The following is a 24,941-nucleotide window of genomic DNA, read 5'->3' as shown; positions in this document are numbered from 1 at the left end:
GAAGTTCCTGTGTAGTTCAGGGAGCTCAGCTCTCCTGTCCTCTGGTGACCTAGAGGGGCGGCGTGAGAAGGTGGGAGGGAGGGGATATATGTATACTTGGGACTGATGAATGTATGGCAGAAACCAACACAACACTGTAAAGCCATATCCTCCAATTAAAAGTTTTAAGTCGAATTTCGGGCCATGGAACTCTGTCATACCATAGCTTATAGTTGTGTAATTGCAGTGTTCATGTTGGTCAGATCTCTGGCTGATTGCATTGTATTAATTGTCAAGTTCTTAGGTTATGAGATTCTGATCATCCAGTTAAGTCCTTTTAGGTTTCGGCTTTTGCCAGATGGAGTTGATCATTAGCTACTTTTGTTTGAGCAACAGAGGATATGTTTTTAGGGACTTGACTAGTTTAGCTCTGAGGGGTACCTTGAGTTTCTTGGTGGCCTTGGACATGCTAAGTACACAAAGCACTGTGACAGGCTGTGGGGACAGAAGGGGTTCGGTATCCTCTGTGTCTTAGCTTTCTGTTGCTGCTGTAGCAAGCATCACAGGTTTATGGCTTGAAACAACACAAACTCACCTGACGGTCCAGGCCGTCAGAAGGTTGAAAGTCTCACTGAGCTGGTGTTGGCAGGTGTTGGCAGAACTGCATTCCTTCTGGTAGGAGAGAATCTGTCTCCTTAACTTTTTCCAGCTTCCAGAGGCCCCCGGCATTGCTTGGTTCACGGTCCTTTCCTCCATCGTCAAAGCCTTGGACAACGTAGCATCTTCAAATCTCAGTCTCCCGCAACCCTCTTTCATGTCAAAGACATTTGTGATTACATTGGACCCAAGTCAGTTCAAGATTCTTAATCCCAGCTGCAAAGTCCCTCTTGGCATGTAAGAAACGAATATTCGAAAGTTCAGAGGTTAGGATATGGACATCTTTAGTGGGCCATTACTCTGCTTACCACACTTTATAATGGTAGAACCCTGTAGTAGAATTTATTTTAGCAAAAAGTTCAAATTTGTATTTTAAAATTGTATCTGTCAAAGCCTCTGTCCTGTGTGTTTCTAACCCAGTGGTTACTTTCTGTTTTGATCTTAAAGCTTTGCTGCTTCAATTTAGTCATAGTCAATGTCAGACTCTGTTGACCCCATGGACTGTAGCCCACCAGGCTCCTCTGTCCATGGGATTCTCCAGGCAAGAATACTGGAGTGGGTTGCCATTTCCTTCTCCAGGGGATCTTCCCAACCCAGGGATTGAAACCCAAGTCTCCTACATCTCCTGCATTAGCAGGCAGATTCTTTACCACTGAGCCACCTGGGAAGCCCCCATAACTTAACTTTAGCAACATTCAATTGTCTTACTTCCTTGTTTTTGAAGTTTTTTTTTTTTGCCTTTATGAAACTTCTATCACACTTCTGATATTCCTTACATCTTTTTGACTGCTTCTGTATCTGCCAGCTCCTTTTATGCTTGACCTCAGGTCTGGTCTGTACTTTCTAGCTCTGGTCTCCAAAGAGAAAATGTAGGATTCAGTATCTTTTGAAATCTTTCAGATTCCTATATCCCGCCTGCAGTCCTGAGCGCCAGAATTTAATATCACAGTTGATGCTCCACTGTAACTGTTAGTAAGCATCTCAGGTTTACCTGTGGAAAACAAATCTTAATTTCTCAACCAAACCTATTTCCCCTCAACCTGTTACCCATTCCACTCATGGGCACTGCCTAATACTTCTTCAAGCTGAAAGACATAAAGTCCTTGAGTCTGTTCTCTTACCCTGTTTTTAGCCTCTGTGTAAGTCCTGTGGGTTCTTCTGGGTCTACTTGATTCATCTCTACAGTTACCACCCTAGGTCAGGCTATTCCCATGTGGACTATTCTAGTGCCTAACTGTTCCCCTTTTATCCCTACTCCCTCACCTCGCCCTCATCCCATCCGTCCTCTGCATAGGAAAGCTAATCTCTTGAGGGTTTGAAGAGGCCGAGTGACTGTCTTGTTTAAATCCATAGTATCTTCCTATGATACCATATTTTTACTATTTTCTGACTGCAGCCATCTGTGACTTCATTTTTCCCCTTGTTTGTACTTCCTTTAGCCATAGTGGCTTCAATTCTCAACATCTTTTTTTTTTTTTTTTTTTTTTAAGATTTTTGTTTTTGATGTTGGATCATTTTTAAAGTCTTTATCGGATATGTTACAATACTGCTTCTGTTTTATGTTTTGATTTTTTGACCACAAGGCATGTGGAATCTTAGCTCCCCAACCATGAATTGAACCTGCACCCCCTACATTGGACGGTGAAGTCTTAACTACTGGACCACCAGGGAAGTCCCTCACAAGGCCTTTGACTTGGCTTGCTTGCTACTTCTGCTACTTGGGCCACTCTTATTTAAATATTTGCATGGCTGGCCCTTTCTTGTCATTCAGGTGTCAAGTCCTTGTCACTTGCTATTTTGTCCTATTTAATCTTCCTGCTATCTGAAATAATCTTGTCTATTTTTTGTCTTCACCAATACTGCTTTGCTTAGAAAGGTGGCTGGTATATTGGAAGTGTTCTCATAGATGTTGAAATAAGTCCCTAAACAAGCATCAAATCGCACCAGACCAGGGAGATGATTTTTCACCTATCCCCCATGGAGCAGACCTTTCTCCCCACTGAAAGTCAGATATGGCAGGCACCTACCCAAAGCACATGCCTCTCTCCAGTGAATTCACGTATAGCTTCAGCTGACCTGAGATTCAATCACCTATGAGGATTTCAGCTCATTTGATGAGTCTCCCCATCTCCACTCTGCTTCCCATTCCATTCTTCCTCTGCAGCTTCCTCTCCACATCCTAATTTCATCATAACTCAAATCCTGTCTAATTTTTAATAATTTACCCTATGCATCATTGCTTCTCAGTTTTAGTGTCATTTAGAGGTTTTTTTTTCTAAGAAACTAGGATTGAGTACAGTCAATTCTCAAGAATATTTCATGTCAGTAAATAAAATTAAGCACATTATTACTTTTTTGGCCACACAGTATGTGTTATCTTAGTTCTCCGACCAGGGCTGGAACCTGAGCCCTTTGCATTGAAAACCCAGTCTTACCCACTGCACTGCCAGGGTAATCCCAACACATTCATTTTAATGGCTATGAAATAGTAAAGATGTACCATAATAACTTACAGATTGCATTTTTTAACAGTTCAAATTCAGTGGAATTATTAACCTAGCTGCCTGTTCCTCTTTCAGACCAAGGTGGAGGCAAACGGATGTAACTTTTCAGGACAGAGCAACAATAAAATGGGGAATTGGAAATGCAGACCAAGGGAAAATATTTCTTTAGTAGGAACCTTATGTTCTACACCTGAATATTTTCAGACAGTGGTTCTGTTGGATTACTATATGTTACGGCACCCCAGGGGGGGATTCCTGAAGGAAAAGAATTACTGGAACACAAACATTCTCAGATAGGCCTAGCTTTGCTGAGCTATAAGAATGCACAATTGCCAGTGTGACATAGTATCACCTAGACAAGTGTGAGTTTAAAATCAATAGAGTTCCTGAAGAAACAAATGAGACATCTAACAAATTTACTTGAGTAAACAAGGCCAAAGTATGCATCTAAATGATGGCTAATGGACAGTAACAGTACTTTATAGGCTGAACTACTTTATGTAATTAATGAGAGAATGGAACTTGGTCAAGTGGAAAATAACTGGTTTAAGTTTACAGATGTGTGTGGAAATAGTATCTATTAAGTGCCTTATGTTAGATTTTCTGCTTGGTTTTAAAATATTATTATTTTTTAATTTCTCCAATAAAGCCATGAGATAGGTAATATCTCCATTATGCATATGGGAAACTTCATTTCAGAGGTTAAATGACTTGTCTAATGAGTTTGGCTTCAGAGAAATAGTAGGAACAGTAAGTATGTGTCTGTGAGTTATACTGCCTGGGTTTGAATCATCCTCTAGCACTTATAGACTAATCTCTTTGAGCCTCAGTTTCTTTACCTATAAAAGGAGATGACAGTTTTCACACATAGATTTGCCTAGGGGGGAAGAGATCAAATAATTGATGGAGCGGCTTAACTCGTAGGAAGCACTTAATATAACCTAGTGCGTAAATGCTCAGTTCCTCAGTAGTGTCTGACTCTTTGAGACCCCGTGGACTGTAGCCCTGGACAGGCTACAGGGGACAGGCTCCTCTGTCCATGGGATTTCCCAGGCAAGAATACTGGAGTGAGTTGCCATTTCCTCCTCCAGGGAATTTTTCCTGACCCAAGGATCAAACCTGTGTTTCCTGCATTGGTAGTAGGATTCTTTACCACTGTGCCACCTGGGAAGCCCCAATATTATGTATTTATTCTATCAGTGATCCCTCCCAACTTTGGGATTTGTTGGAAAAATAGATGAAAACGATGGGGAGTGGGTGTCAGTGACAAGATAAAATGATCTGCTTCTAATTTTGCCAAGTGAGCCTATTAAAACATCACCTACCACCATAATCTTCATGAAAGAAAGGACATTTTGAAACCCTAGTTGGTAGTGAAGGGCAGAGTCTCAGGATAAGTTGAATAAATTTAATTTCTTAATTAATAAATTTAGAAATAAATAAATAAATTTCTTAAGTTGAATAAATTTAGTTTCATAAAAAAAACAGTATAATTCTTCTTTTATTTTTGGCCATGCCACACTGCTGGTGGGATCTTAGTTCTCTGACCAAGGATTGAACCTCAGCCCTCAGCAGTGACAGTACAGAGCCCTAACCACTGGACCACCCGGGAATTTCTTCTTATTTCACCATGAAGTAGGAATTAGAAGCTCTAGAAGTCACTCTACAGTTCTGAAATATTTCAATTCTAATATTCAAACTCTTTCCCAACCTTCCCTGTTTCTACAGTTTCCCCCATTTGATTTAGAAATACTATTGACAATCCACAGTCTAAGTGAATTTTTACCTAAGGAACGTGTGAATGACTGCTCTAAGAAATCATAGAGACTGCAGTTGAATATAGGACTTGTTAAAACAGTGGGCACTGTGAGAAAGTAGCACAAACTGTGAAAAATACTCATTCATCTAACAAATATTCTACTAGGCCTGGGTGTGTGACTAAGCAAACACAACTAGTTCATGCCCTTTGACCCTTAACATTTGGATTAGTCCTATCTCCCAGGTCAGGTAAGTTCTTAAGTTTTCAAGGTAAATAAAACATATTCTTAGAGCTTTAATTTTAACTGAAGGAGTTGGGGTGGGAGGGCAGGGAGATAAGTAATTTATCTGACAATTCGAAATTTTTATTAAAAAACATCCATGGATTTCCTTGGTGGTCCAATAATTGGAGTTTGCGTACCAATGTAGGGGACATGGGTTTGATTCTTGGTCCCGGAAGACCCCACACCCTCGGGGCAACTAAGCCCATGCACCACAACTTCTGAACATGTGCTCCGGAGCCCATGCTCTGGAGTGAAAGAAGCCCCTGCAATAAGAAGCCCACACACTGCAACTAGAGAGGACCCCCACCCACCTGCTGCAATTAGAGAAAGTTTGCACTCAGCAACAGAGACCCGGGGTAGCCAAAAAAAAAAAAAAAAAAAAAAATCCCATAGCCACAAAAAGGAATGGCATGCAAAATTTGCATGGGTAAAAACAATACAATAAAGACAGATTTACCCTTGTAAAAGACAGTTTGGGCCAGAGCAAGATTAGCATGCATGGTTTACTCTCTGCCTGGAGGCTGGTGATCCTTTGCACTTAGCTGGCGTAAACATCATCTGAGGGAATTTTTAAAAAATACAGATTTCACGGTCCTAGAGATTATGATTCAGTAAGGCTGTGGTGAAGCCTAGAATCTGCTTTAGGAAAAATCTTTTGGGAGAGTCCAACATAGGAGTGGTGGCCCACAGATCTGAGAGGCCTTACCTTAAGGATGGATACATCAGCAGTTTCAGAAGGCAAAAAATGTAAAACTGAAATCCACAGAGTGAAATTTAGCAACGTTTCCTCATTAGGAAAAAACAAAAACAAAACCCTGCACTTCCCCTGGTGGCTCAGGGTAAAGAATCCACCTGCCAATGCAGAAGACATGGGTTCGATACGAGATGTGGGAAGATCCCACAAGCCTCAGAGCAACTAAGCCTGAGAGCCACAACTACTGAGCCCACTTACTGCAGCAACTCAAGTCTGTGCATTCTAAAGCCCATGCTCCACAACAAGAGAATTCACTGCAATGAGAAACCCATGCACTGAAACTAGAGAGCAGTAGCCCCAACTCTCTGCAACTAGAGAAAAGCCTGTGCAGCAATGAAAACCCAACACAGCCACAAATAAATAAGAATAAAATTTTTAAAAACCTCACTTTTTGCATTGTATCCCCACTGTCTCTGAATGCTGCCAATTTAAGATACAGTCAAACCGTACAGATTAATTCCAGGTTCAGTTCAGTTCAGTTCAGTTGCTCAGTCATGTCCGACTCTTTAAGACCCCATGGACTGCAGCACCCTAGGCATCCCTGCCCTTATTTAATTTATATGCAGAGTACATCATGTGAAATGCCAAGTTGGATGAAGCACAAGCTGGAATCAAGATTGCTGGGAGAAATATCAATAACCTCAGACACCAGATGACACCAACCTTATGGTAGAAAACAAAGAACTAAAGAGCCTCTTGATGAAAGTGAAAGAGGAGAGTGAAAAAGTTGGCTTAAAATGCTACATTCAGAAAATTAAAATCATGGCATCCGGTCCCATCACTTCATGGCAAACAGATGGGGAAACAATGGAAACAGTGACAGACTTTATTTTTGGGGGCTCCAAATCACTGCAGATGGTGACTGCAGCCATGAAATTAAAAGACGCTTGCTCCTTGAAAGAAAAGCAGACTATGACCAACATAGACGGCATATTAAAAAGCAGAGACATTACTTCACTGACAAAGGTCTGTCTGGTCAAAGTTATGGTTTTACCAGTAGTCATGTATGCATGTGAGGGTTGGACTATAAAGAAAGCTGCGTGCCGAAGAATTGATGCTTTTGAACTGTGGTGTTGAAGAAGGCTCTTGAAAGTCCCTTGGACTGCAAGAAGATCCAACCAGTCAATCCTAAAGGAAATCAGTCCTGAATTTTCATTGGCAGGACTGATGCTGAAGTTGAAACTCCAGTACTTTGGCCACCTGATGTGAAGAACCGACTCCTTTGAGAAGACCCTGATGCTGGGAAAGATGGAAGGCAGGAGGAGAAGGGGACGACAGAGGATGAGATGGTTGGATGTCATCACTGACTCAATGGACATGAGTTTGAGTACACTCTGGGAGTTGGTGATGGACAGTGAAGCCTAGTGTGCTGCAGTCCATGGGGTCGCAAAGAGTAGGACACAACTGTGCAACTGAACTGAACTGATGACTACAAGGGATCTTGTCTTTGTTAATTTATCACGGGCCCAGTGGCCTTGGCTGATGTTGGTGTTCTGTAAAACTGTATTATATTCTACTGGGGAACATGGTGGTCTAGCTTTGAGTGTTAGGCCAGCTCCGGGCTTTCAGGGTGAAGATAAAAATAGGTAAAATATTACTATACGGGACTTATCTGGTAGTCCAGTGGTTAAAAATCTGCCTGCCAATGCAGGAGACATGGGTTTGATCCTTGGTCAGGGAAGATCTCATATGCCTTGGAACAGCTAAGCCCGTGCACCACAAATACTGAAGGCTGCATGCCTAGTGCCTGTGCTCTGCAACAAGAGAAGCCAGTGCAATGAGAAGCGTGCACACCGGAAAGAGAAGTAGCTCCTGCTTGCAACAACTAGAGAAAGCCCATGCACAGCAACGGAGACCGTAGTTCAGTTCAGTTTAGTTGCTCAGTTGTGTCCAACTCCTTGCAACCCCATGGACCGCAGCACGCCAGGCCTCCCTGCCCATCGCCAACTCTTGGAGTTTAACCAAACTCATGTCTATTGAGTCAGCAATGCCATCCAACCATCTCATCTTCTGTTGTCCCCTTTTCCTCCTGCCCTCAATCTTTCCCAGCATCAGGGTCTTTTCAAATGAATCAGTTCTTTGCATCAGGTGGCCAAAGTATTGGAGTTTCAGCTTCAACATCAGTCCTTCCAATGAACACTCAGAACTGATCTCCCTTAGGATGGACTGGTTGGATCTCCTTGCAGTCCAAGGGACTCTCAAGAGTCTTCTCCAACACCACAGTTCAAAAGCATCAATTCTTCCATGCTCAGCTTCCTTTATAGTCCAACTCTCACATCTATACATGACCACTGGAAAAACCATAGCCGTGAATAGATGGACCTTTGTTGGCAAAGTAATGTCTCTGCTTTTTAACAAGCTGTATAGGTTTGTCATAACTTTCCTTCCAAGGAGTAAGTGTCTTTTAATTTCACGGCTGCAATCACCATCTGCAGTGATTTTGGAGCCCCCCTAAAAATAAAGTCTGCAACTGTTTCCACTGTTTCCCCATTTATTTGCCATGAAGTGATGGGACTGGCTGCCATGATCTTAGTTTTCTGTTGAGCTTTAAGCCAACTTTTCCAGTCTCCTCTTTCACTTTCATCAAGAGGCTCTTTAGTTCTTCTTCACTTTCTGCCATAGGGGTGGTTTCATCTGCATACCTGAGGTTAATGATATTTCTCCCAGCAATCTTGATTCCAGCTTGTGTTTCATCCAGCCCAGCGTTCCTCATGATGTACTCTGCATATAAGTTAAATAAGCAGGGTGACAATATACAGATCTATGGCAATCAAAAAATGAAATAAATAAAAAATTTTAAAAATGCTTTTTTACATATGAATGGGATGTAGACACATCCAAAATGTTCAGCAATTGACTTTGGGCTGACAAGGATGAGAGGCAGTTCCATGTAGAGGGAAAGGACTGGAATTACTTTCCTATGAAGCCTATAGTTACTGTGTGAAGCCGACAACAACACTAACAGCTTCCACTTGTTGAGCCCCTAAGTGCCATGATGTGTATTGTACTACTGCCTTACACACACACAACTTTGCAAATCAAATCTGTTTTGATCATCTGTATTTTACAGGAAGTAATATTCTTAGAATCAGCTAGTCATTAGATGGAATTGCTGGTGTATTAAGGAATTCGACCCATTTGGAGTCTGCTCACTTTCTACTGGTCTTCCCCGGTGGCTCAGCTGGTAAAGAATCTGCCTGCCAGCGCAGGCAACACAAGAGACGTGGGTGGGGAAGATTCCCTGGAGAGGGAAATGGCAACCCACTCCAATATTCTTGCCTGGAAAATTCCATGGACAGAGGAGCCTGGCTGGCTACAGTACATGAAGTTGGAAAGAGCCGGACAGGACTGAGCACACGTGCAGTTTCCACTAGGCCAGGATCTCTCTGCTCATAACTTTGATGTCTCTATGTACAAGAATGGAGAACATAGTACATGCTTGGCAGGATTGTTCTGAGACTCCATTGCTATCATCTCTCTGAAAGTACCTAGCCTAGTAACTGGCTCATGATAAACACACTGTAACTAACTTTTCCCTCTTTCATCAGAGTGGAGCTGTCTCTGATGGTGAGTACGGAGTTGATCAGTGGTCTGTGCTGAGTTACTCCAGTTCACTTAAACCTCCAGGTCATAAAAAAGTCAGGCTGAAAAAATTCACAGAATCAGAGTTCTAGAGCTCCAAGATGTTGTCAAGGTACTTTCTTACAGATGAACAAAACGAAGGTTAAAAAGGCAGTTATGGCCAGTGTCAAAGCTAAGACCCCAGTCTTCCCATTCTTAAGCCCCCTGGTTTTTCAGGCCACAGAGCTGCTTCTCTTCAGGAAGCCTAGGTTAGAAGTCACAGGGCTTGTGACTCCGGCGTGCAGGTTGGTCGCCCTTAAAAAGCTCGGGGACCACGGATGCCCTTTCAGGCGGGGGGCTGCAGAGCTCTGCCAACAGTAACTGGGAGGAGCTTCTCCCGTCTTGTTTGTAACCCGGGAAAAGTTTCAAAATGCTTTTTGTTCAGTGCAGTCGGTAACTGAAGTATTTGACGACGAGTTCTCGCAGCATGATTTGCGGGGATTCGTACGGGAGTTTCGCGCCTGGCGGAGAGGCCCGAGGAGCCTAGGTGGTGCGATTTCCTCTTCAGTCCAAGGGGTCCGGTTCCAGCCTTCCGGGGCTGTTCAGTGGTTCCGCCCCCAGATGGGCGTGGCCTGGCGGAAGAGGGGCGTGGCCTGGCGAAGCAGGGGTGGGGCGAAGCAGGAGCTGGAGGAAGGAGGAAGGGCGGTGCAGAGGCGGGCTCCCGGAGCCAGCTGTGCTGCGGCCTCCCAGACATGTCGGCGCACCAGCAGGGCACGGAGCTCGGTAAGGGCCCGCCATCGCTCCCTCTCCTCTCCATTGCTCTCGATCCCTTGCTTCCTCCAGGCTTGCGGCGCCCGGTGCCCTGGCCAGGGGTCCCCGAGGCGCGTGCTAGATCGGTCGGGTGGCGCAGGCGCGGGGGCAGCAACCCAGGAGATTCAACCCTTGGGCACGTGGACCCTGCAAGTCTTGACTCACGAGCCTTATATTTATAAGCGGACGAAGTAATCGGAAGGGATTCGACTTTGATCTTTCAGCTCATTCGTTCACCTGGTTGCAGAGAACAACAACAGTAACCAAAAAACCCAAAGACCCGCAAACAAACCAGATGAAAACCTCGGTTCCATATTCTTAATAGAATTACCTTGCGCTATTTAATGCTGGCTTTCCATGGGTTATTGTTGGCACAGCTTTATGTCCAGAGCGGTCGTACTGTTGAAAAAGTTGTCAGTCTCTGGACTATGTGCTGTATGCTAAGTCACTTCAGTCGTGTTCGACTCTGTGACACTGCTGATTGTAGGTTCCTGTGTCCATGGGATTCTCCAGATAAGAGGACTGGAGTGGGTTGCTATTGCCTCCTCCCGGGGATTTTCCCGACCCAGGGATCGAACCTGCGTCTCTAGTGTTTTCTTGCATTGTGAGGCGGTTCTTTACCACTAGCGCCACCTGGCACTATATAGCCCTTCCCTGGATTATATAATTTAATGAAAATTGTATGATTTTATAGGTACAGTGATTTCTAAAAATGCTTGAATTATTTTGCCATTTATTTCATTTCGATATTATCAAATATTTCTAGCAAGAAAACTTAGTTTTGATTTTCCTGAATGTGAATAATTTGTAATTCAGACAGCAAAACCATGATGGAGCCAAAGTTTAGGGATCTTAGTTTAAGTATAATAGCTTGCTTAGTATTCTGAATCTTCACTTTAGCTGTGTGACTTTGGACAAATAACTTACTGTGTGCTTAAATTTCTTAATCTGCTAAATGGTTATAATAGTAGCACTTGTTTGGAGATTAAAGGAGAGGGTTTAACTGATACGTTGTGAGCACCTGGTATACTATTATATACCACATACTTACTATTACATACTATTTGTGTGAAGGAAATGGCGACCCACTCCAGTGTTCTTGCTTGGAGAATTCCGTGGACAGAGGAGCCTGGTGGGCCACAGTCCATGGGGTCGCAAAGAGTTGGAAACGACTGAGTGACTAACACACACACACAATTTGTGAGTACCTAGTAAACGATTATACACCATATCTATAGTAAGTGTAACGTATGTAATAGTTTACTAGCTACTCACAAATAGTATGTAATAGTACTCACAATATGCCAAGTAAGTATACAAGAGTATAAGGAGAATTCTAGTTTTAGGGGCCAATTTTGAGAAAATTAGCTATAAATTTATATAATACATATGGGTACTTTTTTTTTTTTTCCTCTAAAAGTGTTCTCATTAAATAGCCTGGATGTCATGAGGTCGTCCAGAACTTTTATCAAACGGTAGAAGCTTGTCTTTATGAAAGCAGGTGATTTCCTCACCACGTTGAGTCACCTTTACTCAAAGGTGCCTGCCCTTTACTAGGTTATATTTTAAACTCTAGTTGTATCTTTGAAATGTGGACTTTAGTAAAAAAAAGGAGTTTCCTAGATTGGAAGATCCAGAAAGATGATGGATGGAGAATAAGAATGGGCATAGGCCTTATTCAGCTTGCTATCTTCAGGGTATGGCTGTGACTCTGTTTACCATTTGATGCACTCTTGTTTCACCAAAATGTAGAAGTTTTTCTTTCAAGAAGCACAATTAAACCATTTTTTGCTTTTTTTCTTGAGCTATAATTGACATAGAATATTTTAATTTTATTTACAAGAATTAGAATCATGTTCATTTCTTCGTTGAAAAATAGCAGTATAGACAAAAGAAAAACAATTGCTATGTAGAAACTATAGAAAAATTGGTTTTTGTAGACAAAAGCCAATTGCTATGTAGAATAATAGTATATGTAATTTTTATGCAGCTATTTAAATGATCATAGTTTTGTTTTATTCTCTTTGTTTAAATAACATCAAATATATTTCTTGGGTGTTTTTCCTTCACTGGTATTAATCATTAATCCAGACAGAGATTTAGCCTAAAATGCTAAAATAAATTATTTGAAATATTTATGTAGTGGGAAAAAAATCATTCAGTATTAATTTATGCAGTTTATTACTTAGTGCCTTAGTCTTTTGAAATAAACACTAACTTTTTAAAATAAATGAACTTTTAATCCTTTATTGGGTTGGGAAGATCTGCTGGAGAAGGGATAGGCTGCTTACGTGAGTGTTCTTGGGCTTCCCTTGTGGCTCAGCTGGTAAAGAATCTGCCTGCAATGTGGGAGACCTGGGTTCGATCCCTGGGTTGGGAAGATGCCCTGGAGAAGGGAAAGGCTATGCACTCCAGTATTCTAGGCTGGAGAATTCCATAGACTGTATAGTCCAGGGGGTTGGAAAGAGTTGGACACAACTGCGTGACTTTCACTTCACACCTTGATTATAATTAGATTATAGATTGGCCTATGGCTCTCAAACCTGAGTGCATTTCAGAACCACTGAAATGGTTGGGCCTCATGTCCAGAGCTTCTGATTCATTGAGATCTCAGTTTGTATTTCTAATGATCTGTCACCTAATGTTAATGCTGTAGGTCCAGGAGCCACACTCTTAAGAAAGCAAGCACCTTGTCCAAAGCCACAAGCTGCTCAAAAGCTAGACCAGCTCTAGGGTTCTTTTTCCATCTGATTCCAAACTAGTCAAGCCTTCTCCATAGGAAGACACAGCTGTCACCTACCCACTTACATAATCTTTATAGTTCTAACTATAATCTTTATAACTATAACTATAATCTTTATAGTTCTGTGGTGCACCTTTGGCCCTTTGTTGTTATTCTTTAGTTGCTAAGTCATCTCCAACTCTTTGCGACTCCATGAACTGTAACCCACAAGGTTCCTCTGTCCATGGGATTCTCCAGGCAAGAATACTGGAGTGGGCTGCCATGCCCTCCTCCAGGGGATCCTCCTGACCCGGGGATCAACCCTCGTCTCCAGCGTTTCCTGCATTGGCAGGTGGGTTCTTTACCTCTAGAGCCACGTGGAAGTTTGAGTGATGTTCTACCTTCTTTCTCTTTTCTGAATATTATTAAAATTCAGTTTTGTTACTTCTGTCTTTAAAGAGATCTCAAGAGGCTTATGAAGGATGTTGGCAGTGTGGCTTCCTTCCAAATGTGATATTCTTTGGGGGCATCTGGAAAGTGGGGGTGTTGTATTATGTGACCTCTGAGGATCTCTCTGCTCTGTGTCTGCTGGTATATCTGCAAGCTCTTGTGTATGTGCTTGCATGCTGAATCATGTCCAGCTCTTTGCAACCCTGTGGATGATAGCCTGCCAGGCTCCTCTGTCCATGGGATTCTCCAGGCAAGAGTACTGGAGTGAGTTGCCATTCCCTTCTTCAGGGGATCTTCCCAACCCAGGGATCAAAACTGCATCTCCTGCATTGCAGGAAGGCTTTACCTGCTGACCTATCAGGGAAGCCAAGCTCTTGTATGCAAAAAGGAAATTTTCAAAAATTTCTGAAAAACAGAAAAAAAAAAAGAAAAAACTCATTGAAACTGATTTTTAGTTGAGACGGGATGGGGACAATTCTATGAATTTTCTGTTTTGCAGTAAAAAGAAATTGTTTTAGACATATATTTACAATTGGAATGATCAGGAGCCATGATTACTGAGGAATCTGTTTTGCTCTGTAGAAGCATTTTTTGTAATTAAAGTAGAACAGACAGGGCAATTTATTTGCTTAAAATACAGTTAAAGGAGATCAGATTTGGATTAGTTGCTAAACCAAGAAGCTAGATGGAATTTTGTATTTTACAAAATACATTTATTCATTCAAAAGTTGTTATTGAGTAGCAGTTGTGAACTGGTTGACATTACCTGGGCTCTAGGGATACAACATGGACAAGGGGAGTCCCTGCCTTCACGGAACTAGGTCCGCTGGCTAGCTGCATCGAGCCAAGCTGCAGTTAAAATAAGTGCAAATGTGATATGCTTGTTACTTGCCATTTATTTTTGTCTTTTTAAGAAATTAGATAGTTATGCCTAAGCTGTACCTTAAATGAGTTACCATGACAGTGAAGACTCTTGACAGCCCCTTGAACTTCAAGGAGATCAAACCAGTCAATCCTGAAGAAAATCAACCTTAAATATTCATTGGAAGGACTTATGCTAAAACTGATGTTCCAGTACTTTGGCCACCTGATGTGAAGAGCCAATTGATTGGAAAAGACCGTGGTGCTGGGAAAGATTGAGGGCTGAGGAGAAGGGGATAACAGAGGATGAGATGATTGAATGGCGTCATCAACTCAATGGACATGAGTTTGAGCAAATTCCGGGAGACAATGAAGGACAGGAAAGCCTGGAGTGCTGCAGTTTATGGGATTGCAAAGAGTTGGACACAACTGAGTGACTGACCAATAGCAGCAACAACAAGGGCTATTTCCTCAAAGACTGCAGTGACACAGTGGTCCTCAAATTGAAAACTTTAACATGAATTTAGTTTTATCATCCAACCACAAACTTCCAGTTGTCCAAGCCAGTTGTCCAAATAATATTTGTTTAGTTCAAAAAAATTCATTTCAGAATCACGTGTTGCCTTGAATCGTCATGTCTCTTTAGTTGTCTTGAGGCTGAAATGATTGCTTAGTGTTTTGTTGACTTTTGCAGCACAGAGGCCAGTTGTTTTCTAGAATGTTCCTCGGTTTCTGTTTGCCATATTTGTGGCTAGATTTAGATTATATATCCTTGGCAGGAATTTCACAGCAATGATGCTGTGTGCTTCTCATTGCATCCTATTAAGTAGCCCATGATATTGATTTGTCTCATTATTTCTATTCATTTTAATCATTGGATTAAGGTGTTGTCTCCTAGGCTTCACCACTGTAAAGTTACTTTTTAACCTTTGTAATTCATGTGTCTTTTGTGTTGTGGTACTTTGAAGCTATTTAAGTACCCTGTTTCTCTGCAAATTTTCCATTTATTTATGTTTGTTTATATTACTATACATTTGAGGTTTTCTATTTTTTTTCAGATGGGTTGTAGTTTTTACTATTATTATTTAATATTGAAGTTGTTGAGGTTTTGCTAATGGGATTCTCTTCATCCTAGCTCCTCTCTCCTTAACATGTCTCATTATTTACTTCATTCTTTTTTGGCTTAACAAGGTGTTCCAGGCTTCTCTTATATTGGATTGGCTAAAAAGTTTGTTCCGATATTTCCATAACATCTTATGGGAAAGCCCAAATGAATGTTTTGGCCAACCCAATACGTCCTCTGGTGACTCAGATGGTAAAGAATCTGCCTGAAATGTGGGATGCCCGGGTTCAATCCCTGGGTCGGGAAGATTGCCCAGAGAAGAGCATGCCAACCCACTCCAGTATTCTTGCCTGGAGATTATGTGGACAGAGGAGCCTGGTGGGCTACATACAGTTCATGGGGTTGCAAACAGTCAGACACTACTGAGTGACTACACTTTTACTTTCAATACTTTCCCTGTCCCAGCACTAGAGTCAGCTCTTTCTCCAAGGAATGTTTTTTTCAGTGGATAATGGTATTTAGAAGCCATGATCTGGGCAGTAGGTATGGAGACTGGTGTGTCCCTGCTCCTCAGCCCCTCACTTGGTAGAGTTAGACTTTGTACACACACACACACACACACACACACATTTACTTCTATAACTACCTACTTATCATCTATCTATATCTGTCTATATAGTGAAAACCATGAATTCACACCAATTCTTCCAATTCCAGACCAGCATCACAGATTTTTTGTTTTTCTTCCTTTGCGTGTTTGAAACCCTTCACATGCTGGGTTGTACATGCTCCATGCCCAGTAGACATTCTTGACTTTCTCAAGTTCTGACCCACTGCGCTGGGCACCTGCATCCAGCCTGTACTCCCAACTACTGCATCACCTGCTGCCAAAATCGATACCCTCCGGCAGGTCTGTGGTTCTCTGGCTCAGTGACTCCCCCTGCTTCCCAGGGTGGGGGTAGGGTTTAGGACAATTGTTAGGAGAGGACAGGGACCAGAGTACATTTAAAAAAATTTGTTCTTATGTATTATAAACTTACACACATTAAAAAGAAAAAAAAAAGAGCAAAGTAGAGTTCCTGCTGTTCCTGGCACTTGTTCCTTGTTGCTTATGATAATGGCTGGGATGCCAAAGTGAGCATAGCCTGGTCTCTGCTTTCCTGAAGCTCACAGTCAACTAAGGGAGACTGTCTTGTATAAAAAGTTATCACAAGATAATACAGGTGGCCATATTGTTGTTGTTATTGTTTAGTCGCTCAGTTGTGTCTGACTCTTTGCGACCCTGTGGTCTGCAGCACACCAGGCTTTCCTGTCCTTCACCATCTCCTGGAGTTTGTTCAAACTCATGCCGTATAGAAGTAATCAAATTGGAAAGTTACAGAGGAATTTACAGGTAGTCCAGGGCAGATTTTTGGAAAGGATGTTTTTGACAGGGAGTAAGGAACTGACCAAAACAGCCTGGCATGTTTCATTAATTATAGGAACCCCAGTTTTCAGATTTCTAGTGCAATCTTCTCATTCTGTAATGACTAACCATAATATTTTAGTGAAGAAAGAAGAAAAAAGTCCTTCATAGTCTATGTATGAAATTCATACACAGAGTCAATATATAATCATGTACACTTTTAGGTTTTTTAAAAAATATTTTATTTATTTGTTTAGGCTGTGCTGGGTCTTAGTTTCGAATCAGGGTTGTGGGATGTGGAATCTAGTTCCCCGACCAAGGATCGAACTCAGATCCCCTGCATTGGGAGCTTGGAGTGTTACCCACTGTACCACCGGAGAATTTCCATACTTTTAGATTTTAAATGGGACTGCCTTTTCTGATCTTGAACTTTGATTTTATATTAGAAGTCTTTTACCCTTTGCTTATAAGCACGAGTGATAAGGCTATCTTTTATTATTCTGATACTATTTTGATAAATGGCTTCCCACGTGGCTCAGTGGTAAAGAATCTGCCTGCCAATGTAAGTGACGCAGAACACGTGGGTTTGATACCCGGATTGGAAAGAGCCCCTGGAGGAGGAAATGGCAACCCACTCCAGGATTCTGGTCTGAAAAATCTCATGGACAGAGGAACCTTGTGGGCTGCAGTCCAGGGGGTCCCAAAGAGTCGGACACAACTGAGGAAGCACGTGTGATGCATTATTTTAGGAAATAGCACTATGAAGGAATCATTTGTGTTTGTGGTATAATTAAATAATTAACAGTCCTGCATGGTGCCTGCTAAGTTAAAAAAAATAAAGCATCTGAGCTCTGTGGATTTTAATTGTTCGAAGGGAAGACAGACTTCAAGCGCTCCTGTGAAACGGGATGCCTCTGCCAGGAAAGAAAGGCTAGTCAGCGAGACAGCGCAGAGAGCCCCGGAGAATGCTGTTTAGACGTGTCACTAGAAATTGTTTAAGTGGAGAGCGTCGGCGCTTTTAAAACACTGCCTGTCACTGGAGGATTGGGTCACCTTGAAATGTGTTCATCTTTGAGTTAAAGGCATGAAAAGGCACTTTGAAATTTTCCAGTTAACTTTGGTGTGTGTCGTGTGCGTGTCTGCAGTTGTATTCTCCTCCGCCCGCCTCTGCCATTCACAGGCAGCTCCCTGGAAACCAGAGTGGTCGCGGGAGAAGGATAAATGTTTCATCTCCATTCCAGCAAACTATACAGAGGTTTTGAAAATGTGGAGACACTCCAGGCTGCGAGTTCTGACTCTCTTTGTAGAGTCCGGCCTTCCTGCCCTAAAGCAGAGTCTGAGATAAGAGCAGCCTCCGGGAGTTCCTTCCTAAAAAGGTGCCACTTAGCTGGTGCCTTGGTTCTCTTGGACTGTGGTGAATAATGTCGGGATTGTGGCCTTTAATGCTGGCGGAAATAATCCAAATTAACTGCTCTTGTAATCTAGGTTCAGATAAGCTTTTCAAGTGAACACCTAGTGGGCCCAACTCTTGCCCCATGGCCACAAGGTAGGGGGTGTGTGTGTGTGTGTGTGTGTGTGTGTGTGTGTGTGTGTGTGTAAGTGTGTGATTTCATTCAGTGTCTGGCATGTTTCAGGTGGAGAGACTGTTTATCTCTGATGTAAAGATCTATGTATAAACATTACTTGGGAATAGTCAAACACTTTTCTAGGAAAATAAACAGTGTCCATGTTTATAAGGCTACTTTTTTTTTTTTTAAATATGTCACAGTTTCCTAGCAGGAGGGCATCTTAGGTATCAGTTTAATATCCCTGTGTTATAGAGGAGTAAATGGAGAACTAAGGAAATTAAACCTATAGGCACTTGACTGTTGCAGGTGGTTCTGGACATGAGGCTCTCTCTCTCTCTGATTTATTCCAACACTCAGCATTACCTCCCTCCCCTGTTAGTCAGACAGAGAAGGGAAAATATTGTATGAGCTCCCTTAAATGCAGAATCTAAAAGGAAATGATATAAAGGAACTTGTAAAACAGACTCACAGACTTAGAGAATGAATTTACCATTGCTGGGGGGAAGGGATAGTTAGGGAGCTGGGAATGGATATGTACACACTCCTATATTTAAAATGGTTAACCGACAAGGACCTACTTTATAGTAGAGGGAACTCTGATTAGTGTTACGTGGCAGCCCGGAGGGGAGTTCAGGGGGAGAATGGATATATGTATATGTATGGCTGAGTTGCTTTATGTTCACCTAAAACTATCACAATATTGTTAATTGGCTGTACCCCAAAATGGGCTTCCACAGTGGCTCAGTAGTAAAGAATCTGCCTGCCAATGCAGGAGATGCAGGTTTGATCCCTGGGTTGGAAAGATTCCCCTGGAGAAGGAAATGGCAACCCATTCCAGTATTCTTGGCTGGGAAATCCCGTGAACAGAGGAACCTGGTGAGCTACAGTCCATGGGATTGCAAAGAGTCAGACTTGGTGGTAAACAGCAACCCTACAATATAAAATAAAAAGTTTAAAAGAGGCAGATTCCTGACCTTCACAGTAGCTTTAACTATCCATAGGAGAGGAGAAACCCAGGAACTTGCATTTCCACAAGCTCCCCAGAAGGGTCTTAGGAACACTGCAGATTCAGAACCCTGCAGTAAGCCAGAGTGACCCAGATTAACTGGAGTTGCAGAGAACTGTCAATGACTATTCAGTTGGCCTGTATCTGCAGGTTCTACATCTGTGAAGGGCTGATGGTACTATACCGTTTTCTTTTTTTTTTTAATTAAAAAATTTTTTTTATTTTTTACATTTATTTTTGTTAGTTGGAGGCTAATTACTTTACAGTATTGTAGTGGTTTTTGTCATACATGGACATGAATCAGCCATGGATTTACATGTGTTCCCCATCCCGATTCCCCTTCCCACCTCCCTCTCCACCCCATCCCTCTGGGTCTTCCCAGTGCACCAGGCCCGAGCACTTGTCTCATGCATCCAGCCTGGGCTGGTGATCTGTTTCACCCTAGATAATATACATGTTTCAATGCTGTTCTCTCGAAACATCCCACCCTCGCCTTCTCCCACAGAGTCCAAAATTCTATTCTGTACATCTGTGTCTCTTTTTCTGTTTTGCATATAGGGTTATCGTTACCATCTTTCTAAATTCCATATATATGCGTTAGTATACTGTATTGGTTTTTATCTTTCTGGCTTACTTCACTCTGTATGATGGGCTCCAGTTTCATCCATCTCATTAGGACTGATTCAAATGAATTCTTTTTGATGGCTGAGTAATATTCCATGGTGTATATGTACCACAGCTTCCTTATTCATTCGTCTGCTGATGGGCATCTAGGTTGCTTCCATGTCCTGGCTATTATAAACAGTGCTGCGATGAACATTGGGGTGCACGTGTCTCTTTCAGATCTGGTTTCCTCGGTGTGTATGCCCAGGAGTGGTATTGCTGGATCATATGGCAGTTCTATTTCCAGTTTTTTAAGAAATCTCCACACTGTTCTCCATAGTGGCTGTACTAGTTTGCATTCCCACCAACAGTGTAAGAGGGTTCCCTTTTCTCCACACCCTCTCCAGCATTTATCGCTTGTAGACTTTTGGATAGCAGCCATCCTGACTGGCGTGTAATGGTACCTCATTGTGGTTTCGATTTGCATTTCTCTGATAATGAGTGATGTTGAGCATCTTTTCATGTGTTTGTTAGCCATCTGTATGTCTTCTTTGGAGAAATGTCTGTTTAGTTCTTTGGCCCATTTTTTGATTGGGTCATTTATTTTTCTGGAATTGAGTTTCAGGTGTTCCTTGTATATTTTTGAGATTAATCCTTTGTCTGTTGCTTCATTTGCTATTATTTTCTCCCAATCTGAGGGCTTGTACCGTTTTCTGTAGGATGTTTGAGCATTCACAGATTTTGATATCCACAAGACTCCCAGAACCAATCCTGTGGATACCAAGGGATGACTAGATTATTTTTTGATAAATCCTTTTTCTGTCACTTTTGCCTTGGTATTAATATCTTTATATGTCATAGTTTTTTTTTTTGTTTGTTTGTTTAATCTTTGGTTAGCTAAGTTTCTGTAAGCAGATTTGGGGAGAATTTATCCTTTTATTTTCTAGTCAAAATATGTTGCATGATGTCTAAAGCATATTGTGAAGGCAGTGTTGGAAGCATCAGGAGTATAGGACAGTTAAGTGGGTGTCTTAATCTGAAAAGTGCATGATATCTGAAATGGAGCACATTTTATTCAAATAATGCCACTGGCTAATAGAAAAATGTGATCAAACAGTGGTCTTTGTGATGATTTAGGAAACTGACCTGAGAGCATCTTCTCTGTGATCTCAGAGACTGGAGGGGACAGACCCTGAAAGTCTAACGCCCAAAGACGCAATGTTGTCTACCACAAAGAGTAATTTAGTTAATTTTCTGGTGGGAAAGCGAACATATTCGTATTTTGTTGGAGATTACTAATTAAGTTTGTATTGCGGACTCAGGGAAGAAGGGGACAATCCTCTTTACATTTGTATTTGGCAAAGTAGCTCCAGCTCTGTGTATTTTGGCATTTTTGAGGGGAAATTGTTTTATTTTCTTCAGTATTTAAGGAGAAACTTAAGTGCGTCTGATAATTTTTTAGAAAGAAAACAACATATTTCAGTCTTCTGTGTCTTTATAAGCAGAGTTTATTTTCCTTTTGCAAAAAGTGTTGACTCTTCAGGAAGTAATCATTATTATACTCTCAAATCCTTCCATCCAGCACAAATACATAGAGTACCTAGTATGTATTCAGCATTATCGTGTCTTTGTGAAAGAGACCAGGGCCATAGAAGTTGGGATGCCCCGCCCTTGAGAAACCTCTTCGTCAAACTTTAAAACGTCAGTGGGAAAGCGTAAAGGTTCACTCTGGCCAAGGAAAGCAGACTTGGCTCATCCTTGGGATGTGCCATTGCCCTGTTTCAAATCAGGAACCCGTCAACATGGTATTTATTACTGACCTTTGGGTAATCATTTAAAAGTACTGTGGGAAATCTCTTGGGTGAGACAAATGAAGATCTCGCATGGTTTTTTATCAGTGGCAACACCTCATGGATCTGGCTCCAGGAAGAAAAAATCACAGTTTCAGTCTGCAGAGGAATATTGATTGACTGGTTATACTATTACACTAGTCATCACATAAAATAGAGAAGTTGGGGAAGTTAGTGTTTAATTTGCAGAGTCCAAGCAATAAGCATTGGTGCTGATATGGAAGATGTCTTAGAAACAAAACGGAGTTCTCTCTGCTTCTCAAAGACAGTGCAATTGTTTTGACGCTGACAGTAGTACTTTTACAAGCCCAGTAACCTCAGGCATCCTACACAGTGAATGTCCCGGGATCTGTGCTTGGCTGTGTGTGCTTCACCAGGTTTATGCATTGTGGTTTTTCTGGAAAGCACACAAAACTGGGACCCAGGCATTTTGGTCCTTACTCTGGCAGCATCTGGCTGTGTGACCTTGGAAGGGGACTCCAGTGCGCTGGCTTGTACTTTACAAGTCGGTGAAAAGGGTGCGTGACAGTGTACATTTATCTATTGTAGCGATTGTGCCACCCGGGGTGGGGGGGGACATTGATAACAGGGAGGGTATGCATGTGTGGTGGTTTTTTGTTTGTTGTTGTTTAGTCGCTAAGTTGTTTCTGACTGTCTGCAACCCCATGGACTGTAACATGCCAGGCTCCTCTGTCCATGAGATTTCCCAGGCAGTAATACTGGAGTGGGTTGCCATTTCCTTCTCCAGGGGATTCTCCCAACCTAGGGATTGAACTCGAGTCTCCTGCATTGACAATGGATTCTTCACCACCAGGGAAACCCAGTGGGGCAATCAGGAGGTGGTAAATAGGTTTACCAACTAGTAATTCTTTCAAGACTGGAAATAAGAATGTCTATTAACATCTGTTAAAGTGAAAGTGAAGTTGCTCAGTCGTGTCTGACTCTCTGCGACCCCATGGACTGTAGCCTACCAGGCTCCTCCGTCCATTGAATTTTCCAGGCAAGAGTACTGGAGTGGGTTGCCATTTCCTTCTCCAGGGGATTTTCCTGACCCAGGAATCGAACCGGGGTCTCCTGAATTGCAGGCAGATGCTTTACCATCTGAGCCACCAGGGAAGCCCTACATCTGTTAAAATGTCATGCCAAATAGTTGAATTAAGTAAATATACTTTATGCTCTAAAGATTCTATATACAGCATCCTAGAAATAACTTTGAGTTTGGAATCATAGAGACCTGTTTAAATCTTAGTCCTAAAAAAAAAAATAAAAAAATAAATAAATCTTAGTCCTGACATGTCCTGTGTGACCTCGGACAAGTAATTTAATCTCTGAGTTTCAGCTTCCCTGGTGGCCCAGATGGTAAAGAATTTGCCTGTGATGCAGGAGACTGAGGTTTGGTCCTGGATGGGGAAGATCCCCCGGTTCTCTAGGGGAATGGCTACCCACTCCAGTATTCTTGCCTGCAGAATTCCACAGACAGAGGAGCCTGGTGGGCTACCGTCCATGGGCTTACAGAGTTGACATGACTGAGCGACTGACACTTTCACTTTACACTTTTTCATTTTCCTCATCTATAGGATGGACCGAATGCCTTTGTGGCAGAATTAGTATGAATATTCAAAGAGAAATATAGCTAAATCACCCTTAACTTGATGAGTGGTAGCCATTATTGCAGTGATCTTCTGAAAATATGGCTTTCATTATTACTTCACCTCCTCCTCTAAAGGCTTGCTTCATTTCCTTTGCTGTTTACCACTCATCTCCCAAAGTCTTTTGCTTTCGCTTATGGCACCGACTGATTTCTGTCTTGTGTTTGCATTTTGTAGTGATGCTTTATTATTATTATTTTTGGCCATGCCTCATGGCTTGTGGTATCCTAGTTCCTTGACCAGGGACTGAATCCCCACCCACTACAGTGGAAGCTCAGAGTCCTAACCACTGAATTGCCAGAGAATTCCCTGTTGTGATGCTTTATTAATATCTATGTTTATTAGGTCTCTACATCCCTCATATTACTTGTTGTTGTTCAGGTACTCAGTTGTGTCTGACTCTTTGCAACCCCATGAACTGCAGCACGTCAGGCTTCCCTGTCCTTCACTATCTCCTGGAGTTTGTTCAAACTCACGTCCATTGAGTTGGCAATGCCATCCAACCATCTCATCCTCTGTCATCCCCTTTTACCTTCTTGTTCAGCTCTCAGTCTTTCCCAGCATCAGGGTCTTTTCTAATGACTTGGCTTCTGGCATCAGAGTACTGGCCAGAGTAAAGACCCTGGGAAAGATTAAAGGCAGGAGGAGAAGGGAACGGCAGAGAATGAGATGGTGGGATGGCATCACTGACTTGATGGACGTGAGTTTGATCAAGGTCCGGGAGATGGTGAAGGACAGTGAAGCCTGGTGTGCTGCAGTCCGTGGGGTCCTGAAGAGTTGTACATGACTGAGTGACTGAACAACAAAAAACTGATCTTCCACTTCAGCATTGGTCCGTCCAATCCTGGTTGGATCCTGGATCTTTAACCTCTGGATGATCGAGAGTCAGCTCATGTTAGGGATGTTCCTTATGAGGCAGGGGAAATTTTGACTCTGGGGCACCTGCCTCTTACTTGCAAGTTTTCCTTACCCCTGCAGTATATGGAGGGTGCCCCTCCCTTTGTTTAAAAGCTGTCTGGGAAATCTCCTTGGTGGTCCAGTGATTAAAAACCCACCTTGTAATTCGGGGAACTGGTTGATCCCTGGTTGGGGAACTAAGATCCCGCATGCCATGGGCCAGCTAAGTCTGCACACTGCAACTAAGACCCTATGCAGCCAAAAGTAAGTGTTCCTTTTTTTAAAAAAAAAGTTATCTGGAATAAGAACAGAAAATTCCCTCCTCACCAGTGAGTGAGTGATCGATGATGTAGAGAGTTCCTTTTCCCTAGGAAAGGTAACTTTAATACGTACCAAGGAGTGACCCTTTAGTTGTGCAGTTGGAAACTTTTAACCAGAGGGAGTATTGGGTGGCTGGCGAGGAACCTTCTAGCTGTTTCCTGCCATTTTGGCTTCTGTCCACTTTGTGTTTGGTACAGTTGACCTTACAGAAGATCTCTCAGGCTTCCAGTCTTCCGTAG

General features: G+C 42.3%; 1 protein-coding gene across 1 annotated transcript in view; it reads left to right on the top strand.

Annotated features, from left to right (window-relative positions):
• Positions 1-10,168: 10,168 nt before the first annotated feature.
• DERA (deoxyribose-phosphate aldolase) overlaps positions 10,169-24,941 on the top strand; it is a 111,687-nt gene continuing 96,914 nt past the window's right edge. Inside the window, exon 1 of the mRNA XM_065922035.1 lies at positions 10,169-10,280. Coding sequence (XP_065778107.1) covers positions 10,250-10,280 — 31 coding nt within the window. The 5' untranslated portion in view covers positions 10,169-10,249. The remainder of the gene's footprint in view (positions 10,281-24,941) is intronic.

The sequence above is a fragment of the Muntiacus reevesi genome, chromosome 1 (genome assembly GCF_963930625.1).
Source record: "Muntiacus reevesi chromosome 1, mMunRee1.1, whole genome shotgun sequence".
NCBI lineage: Eukaryota > Metazoa > Chordata > Mammalia > Artiodactyla > Cervidae > Muntiacus > Muntiacus reevesi.
The sequence above is the reverse complement of the archived record's forward strand: the minus strand, read 5'-3'. Positions and strand labels throughout refer to the sequence as shown.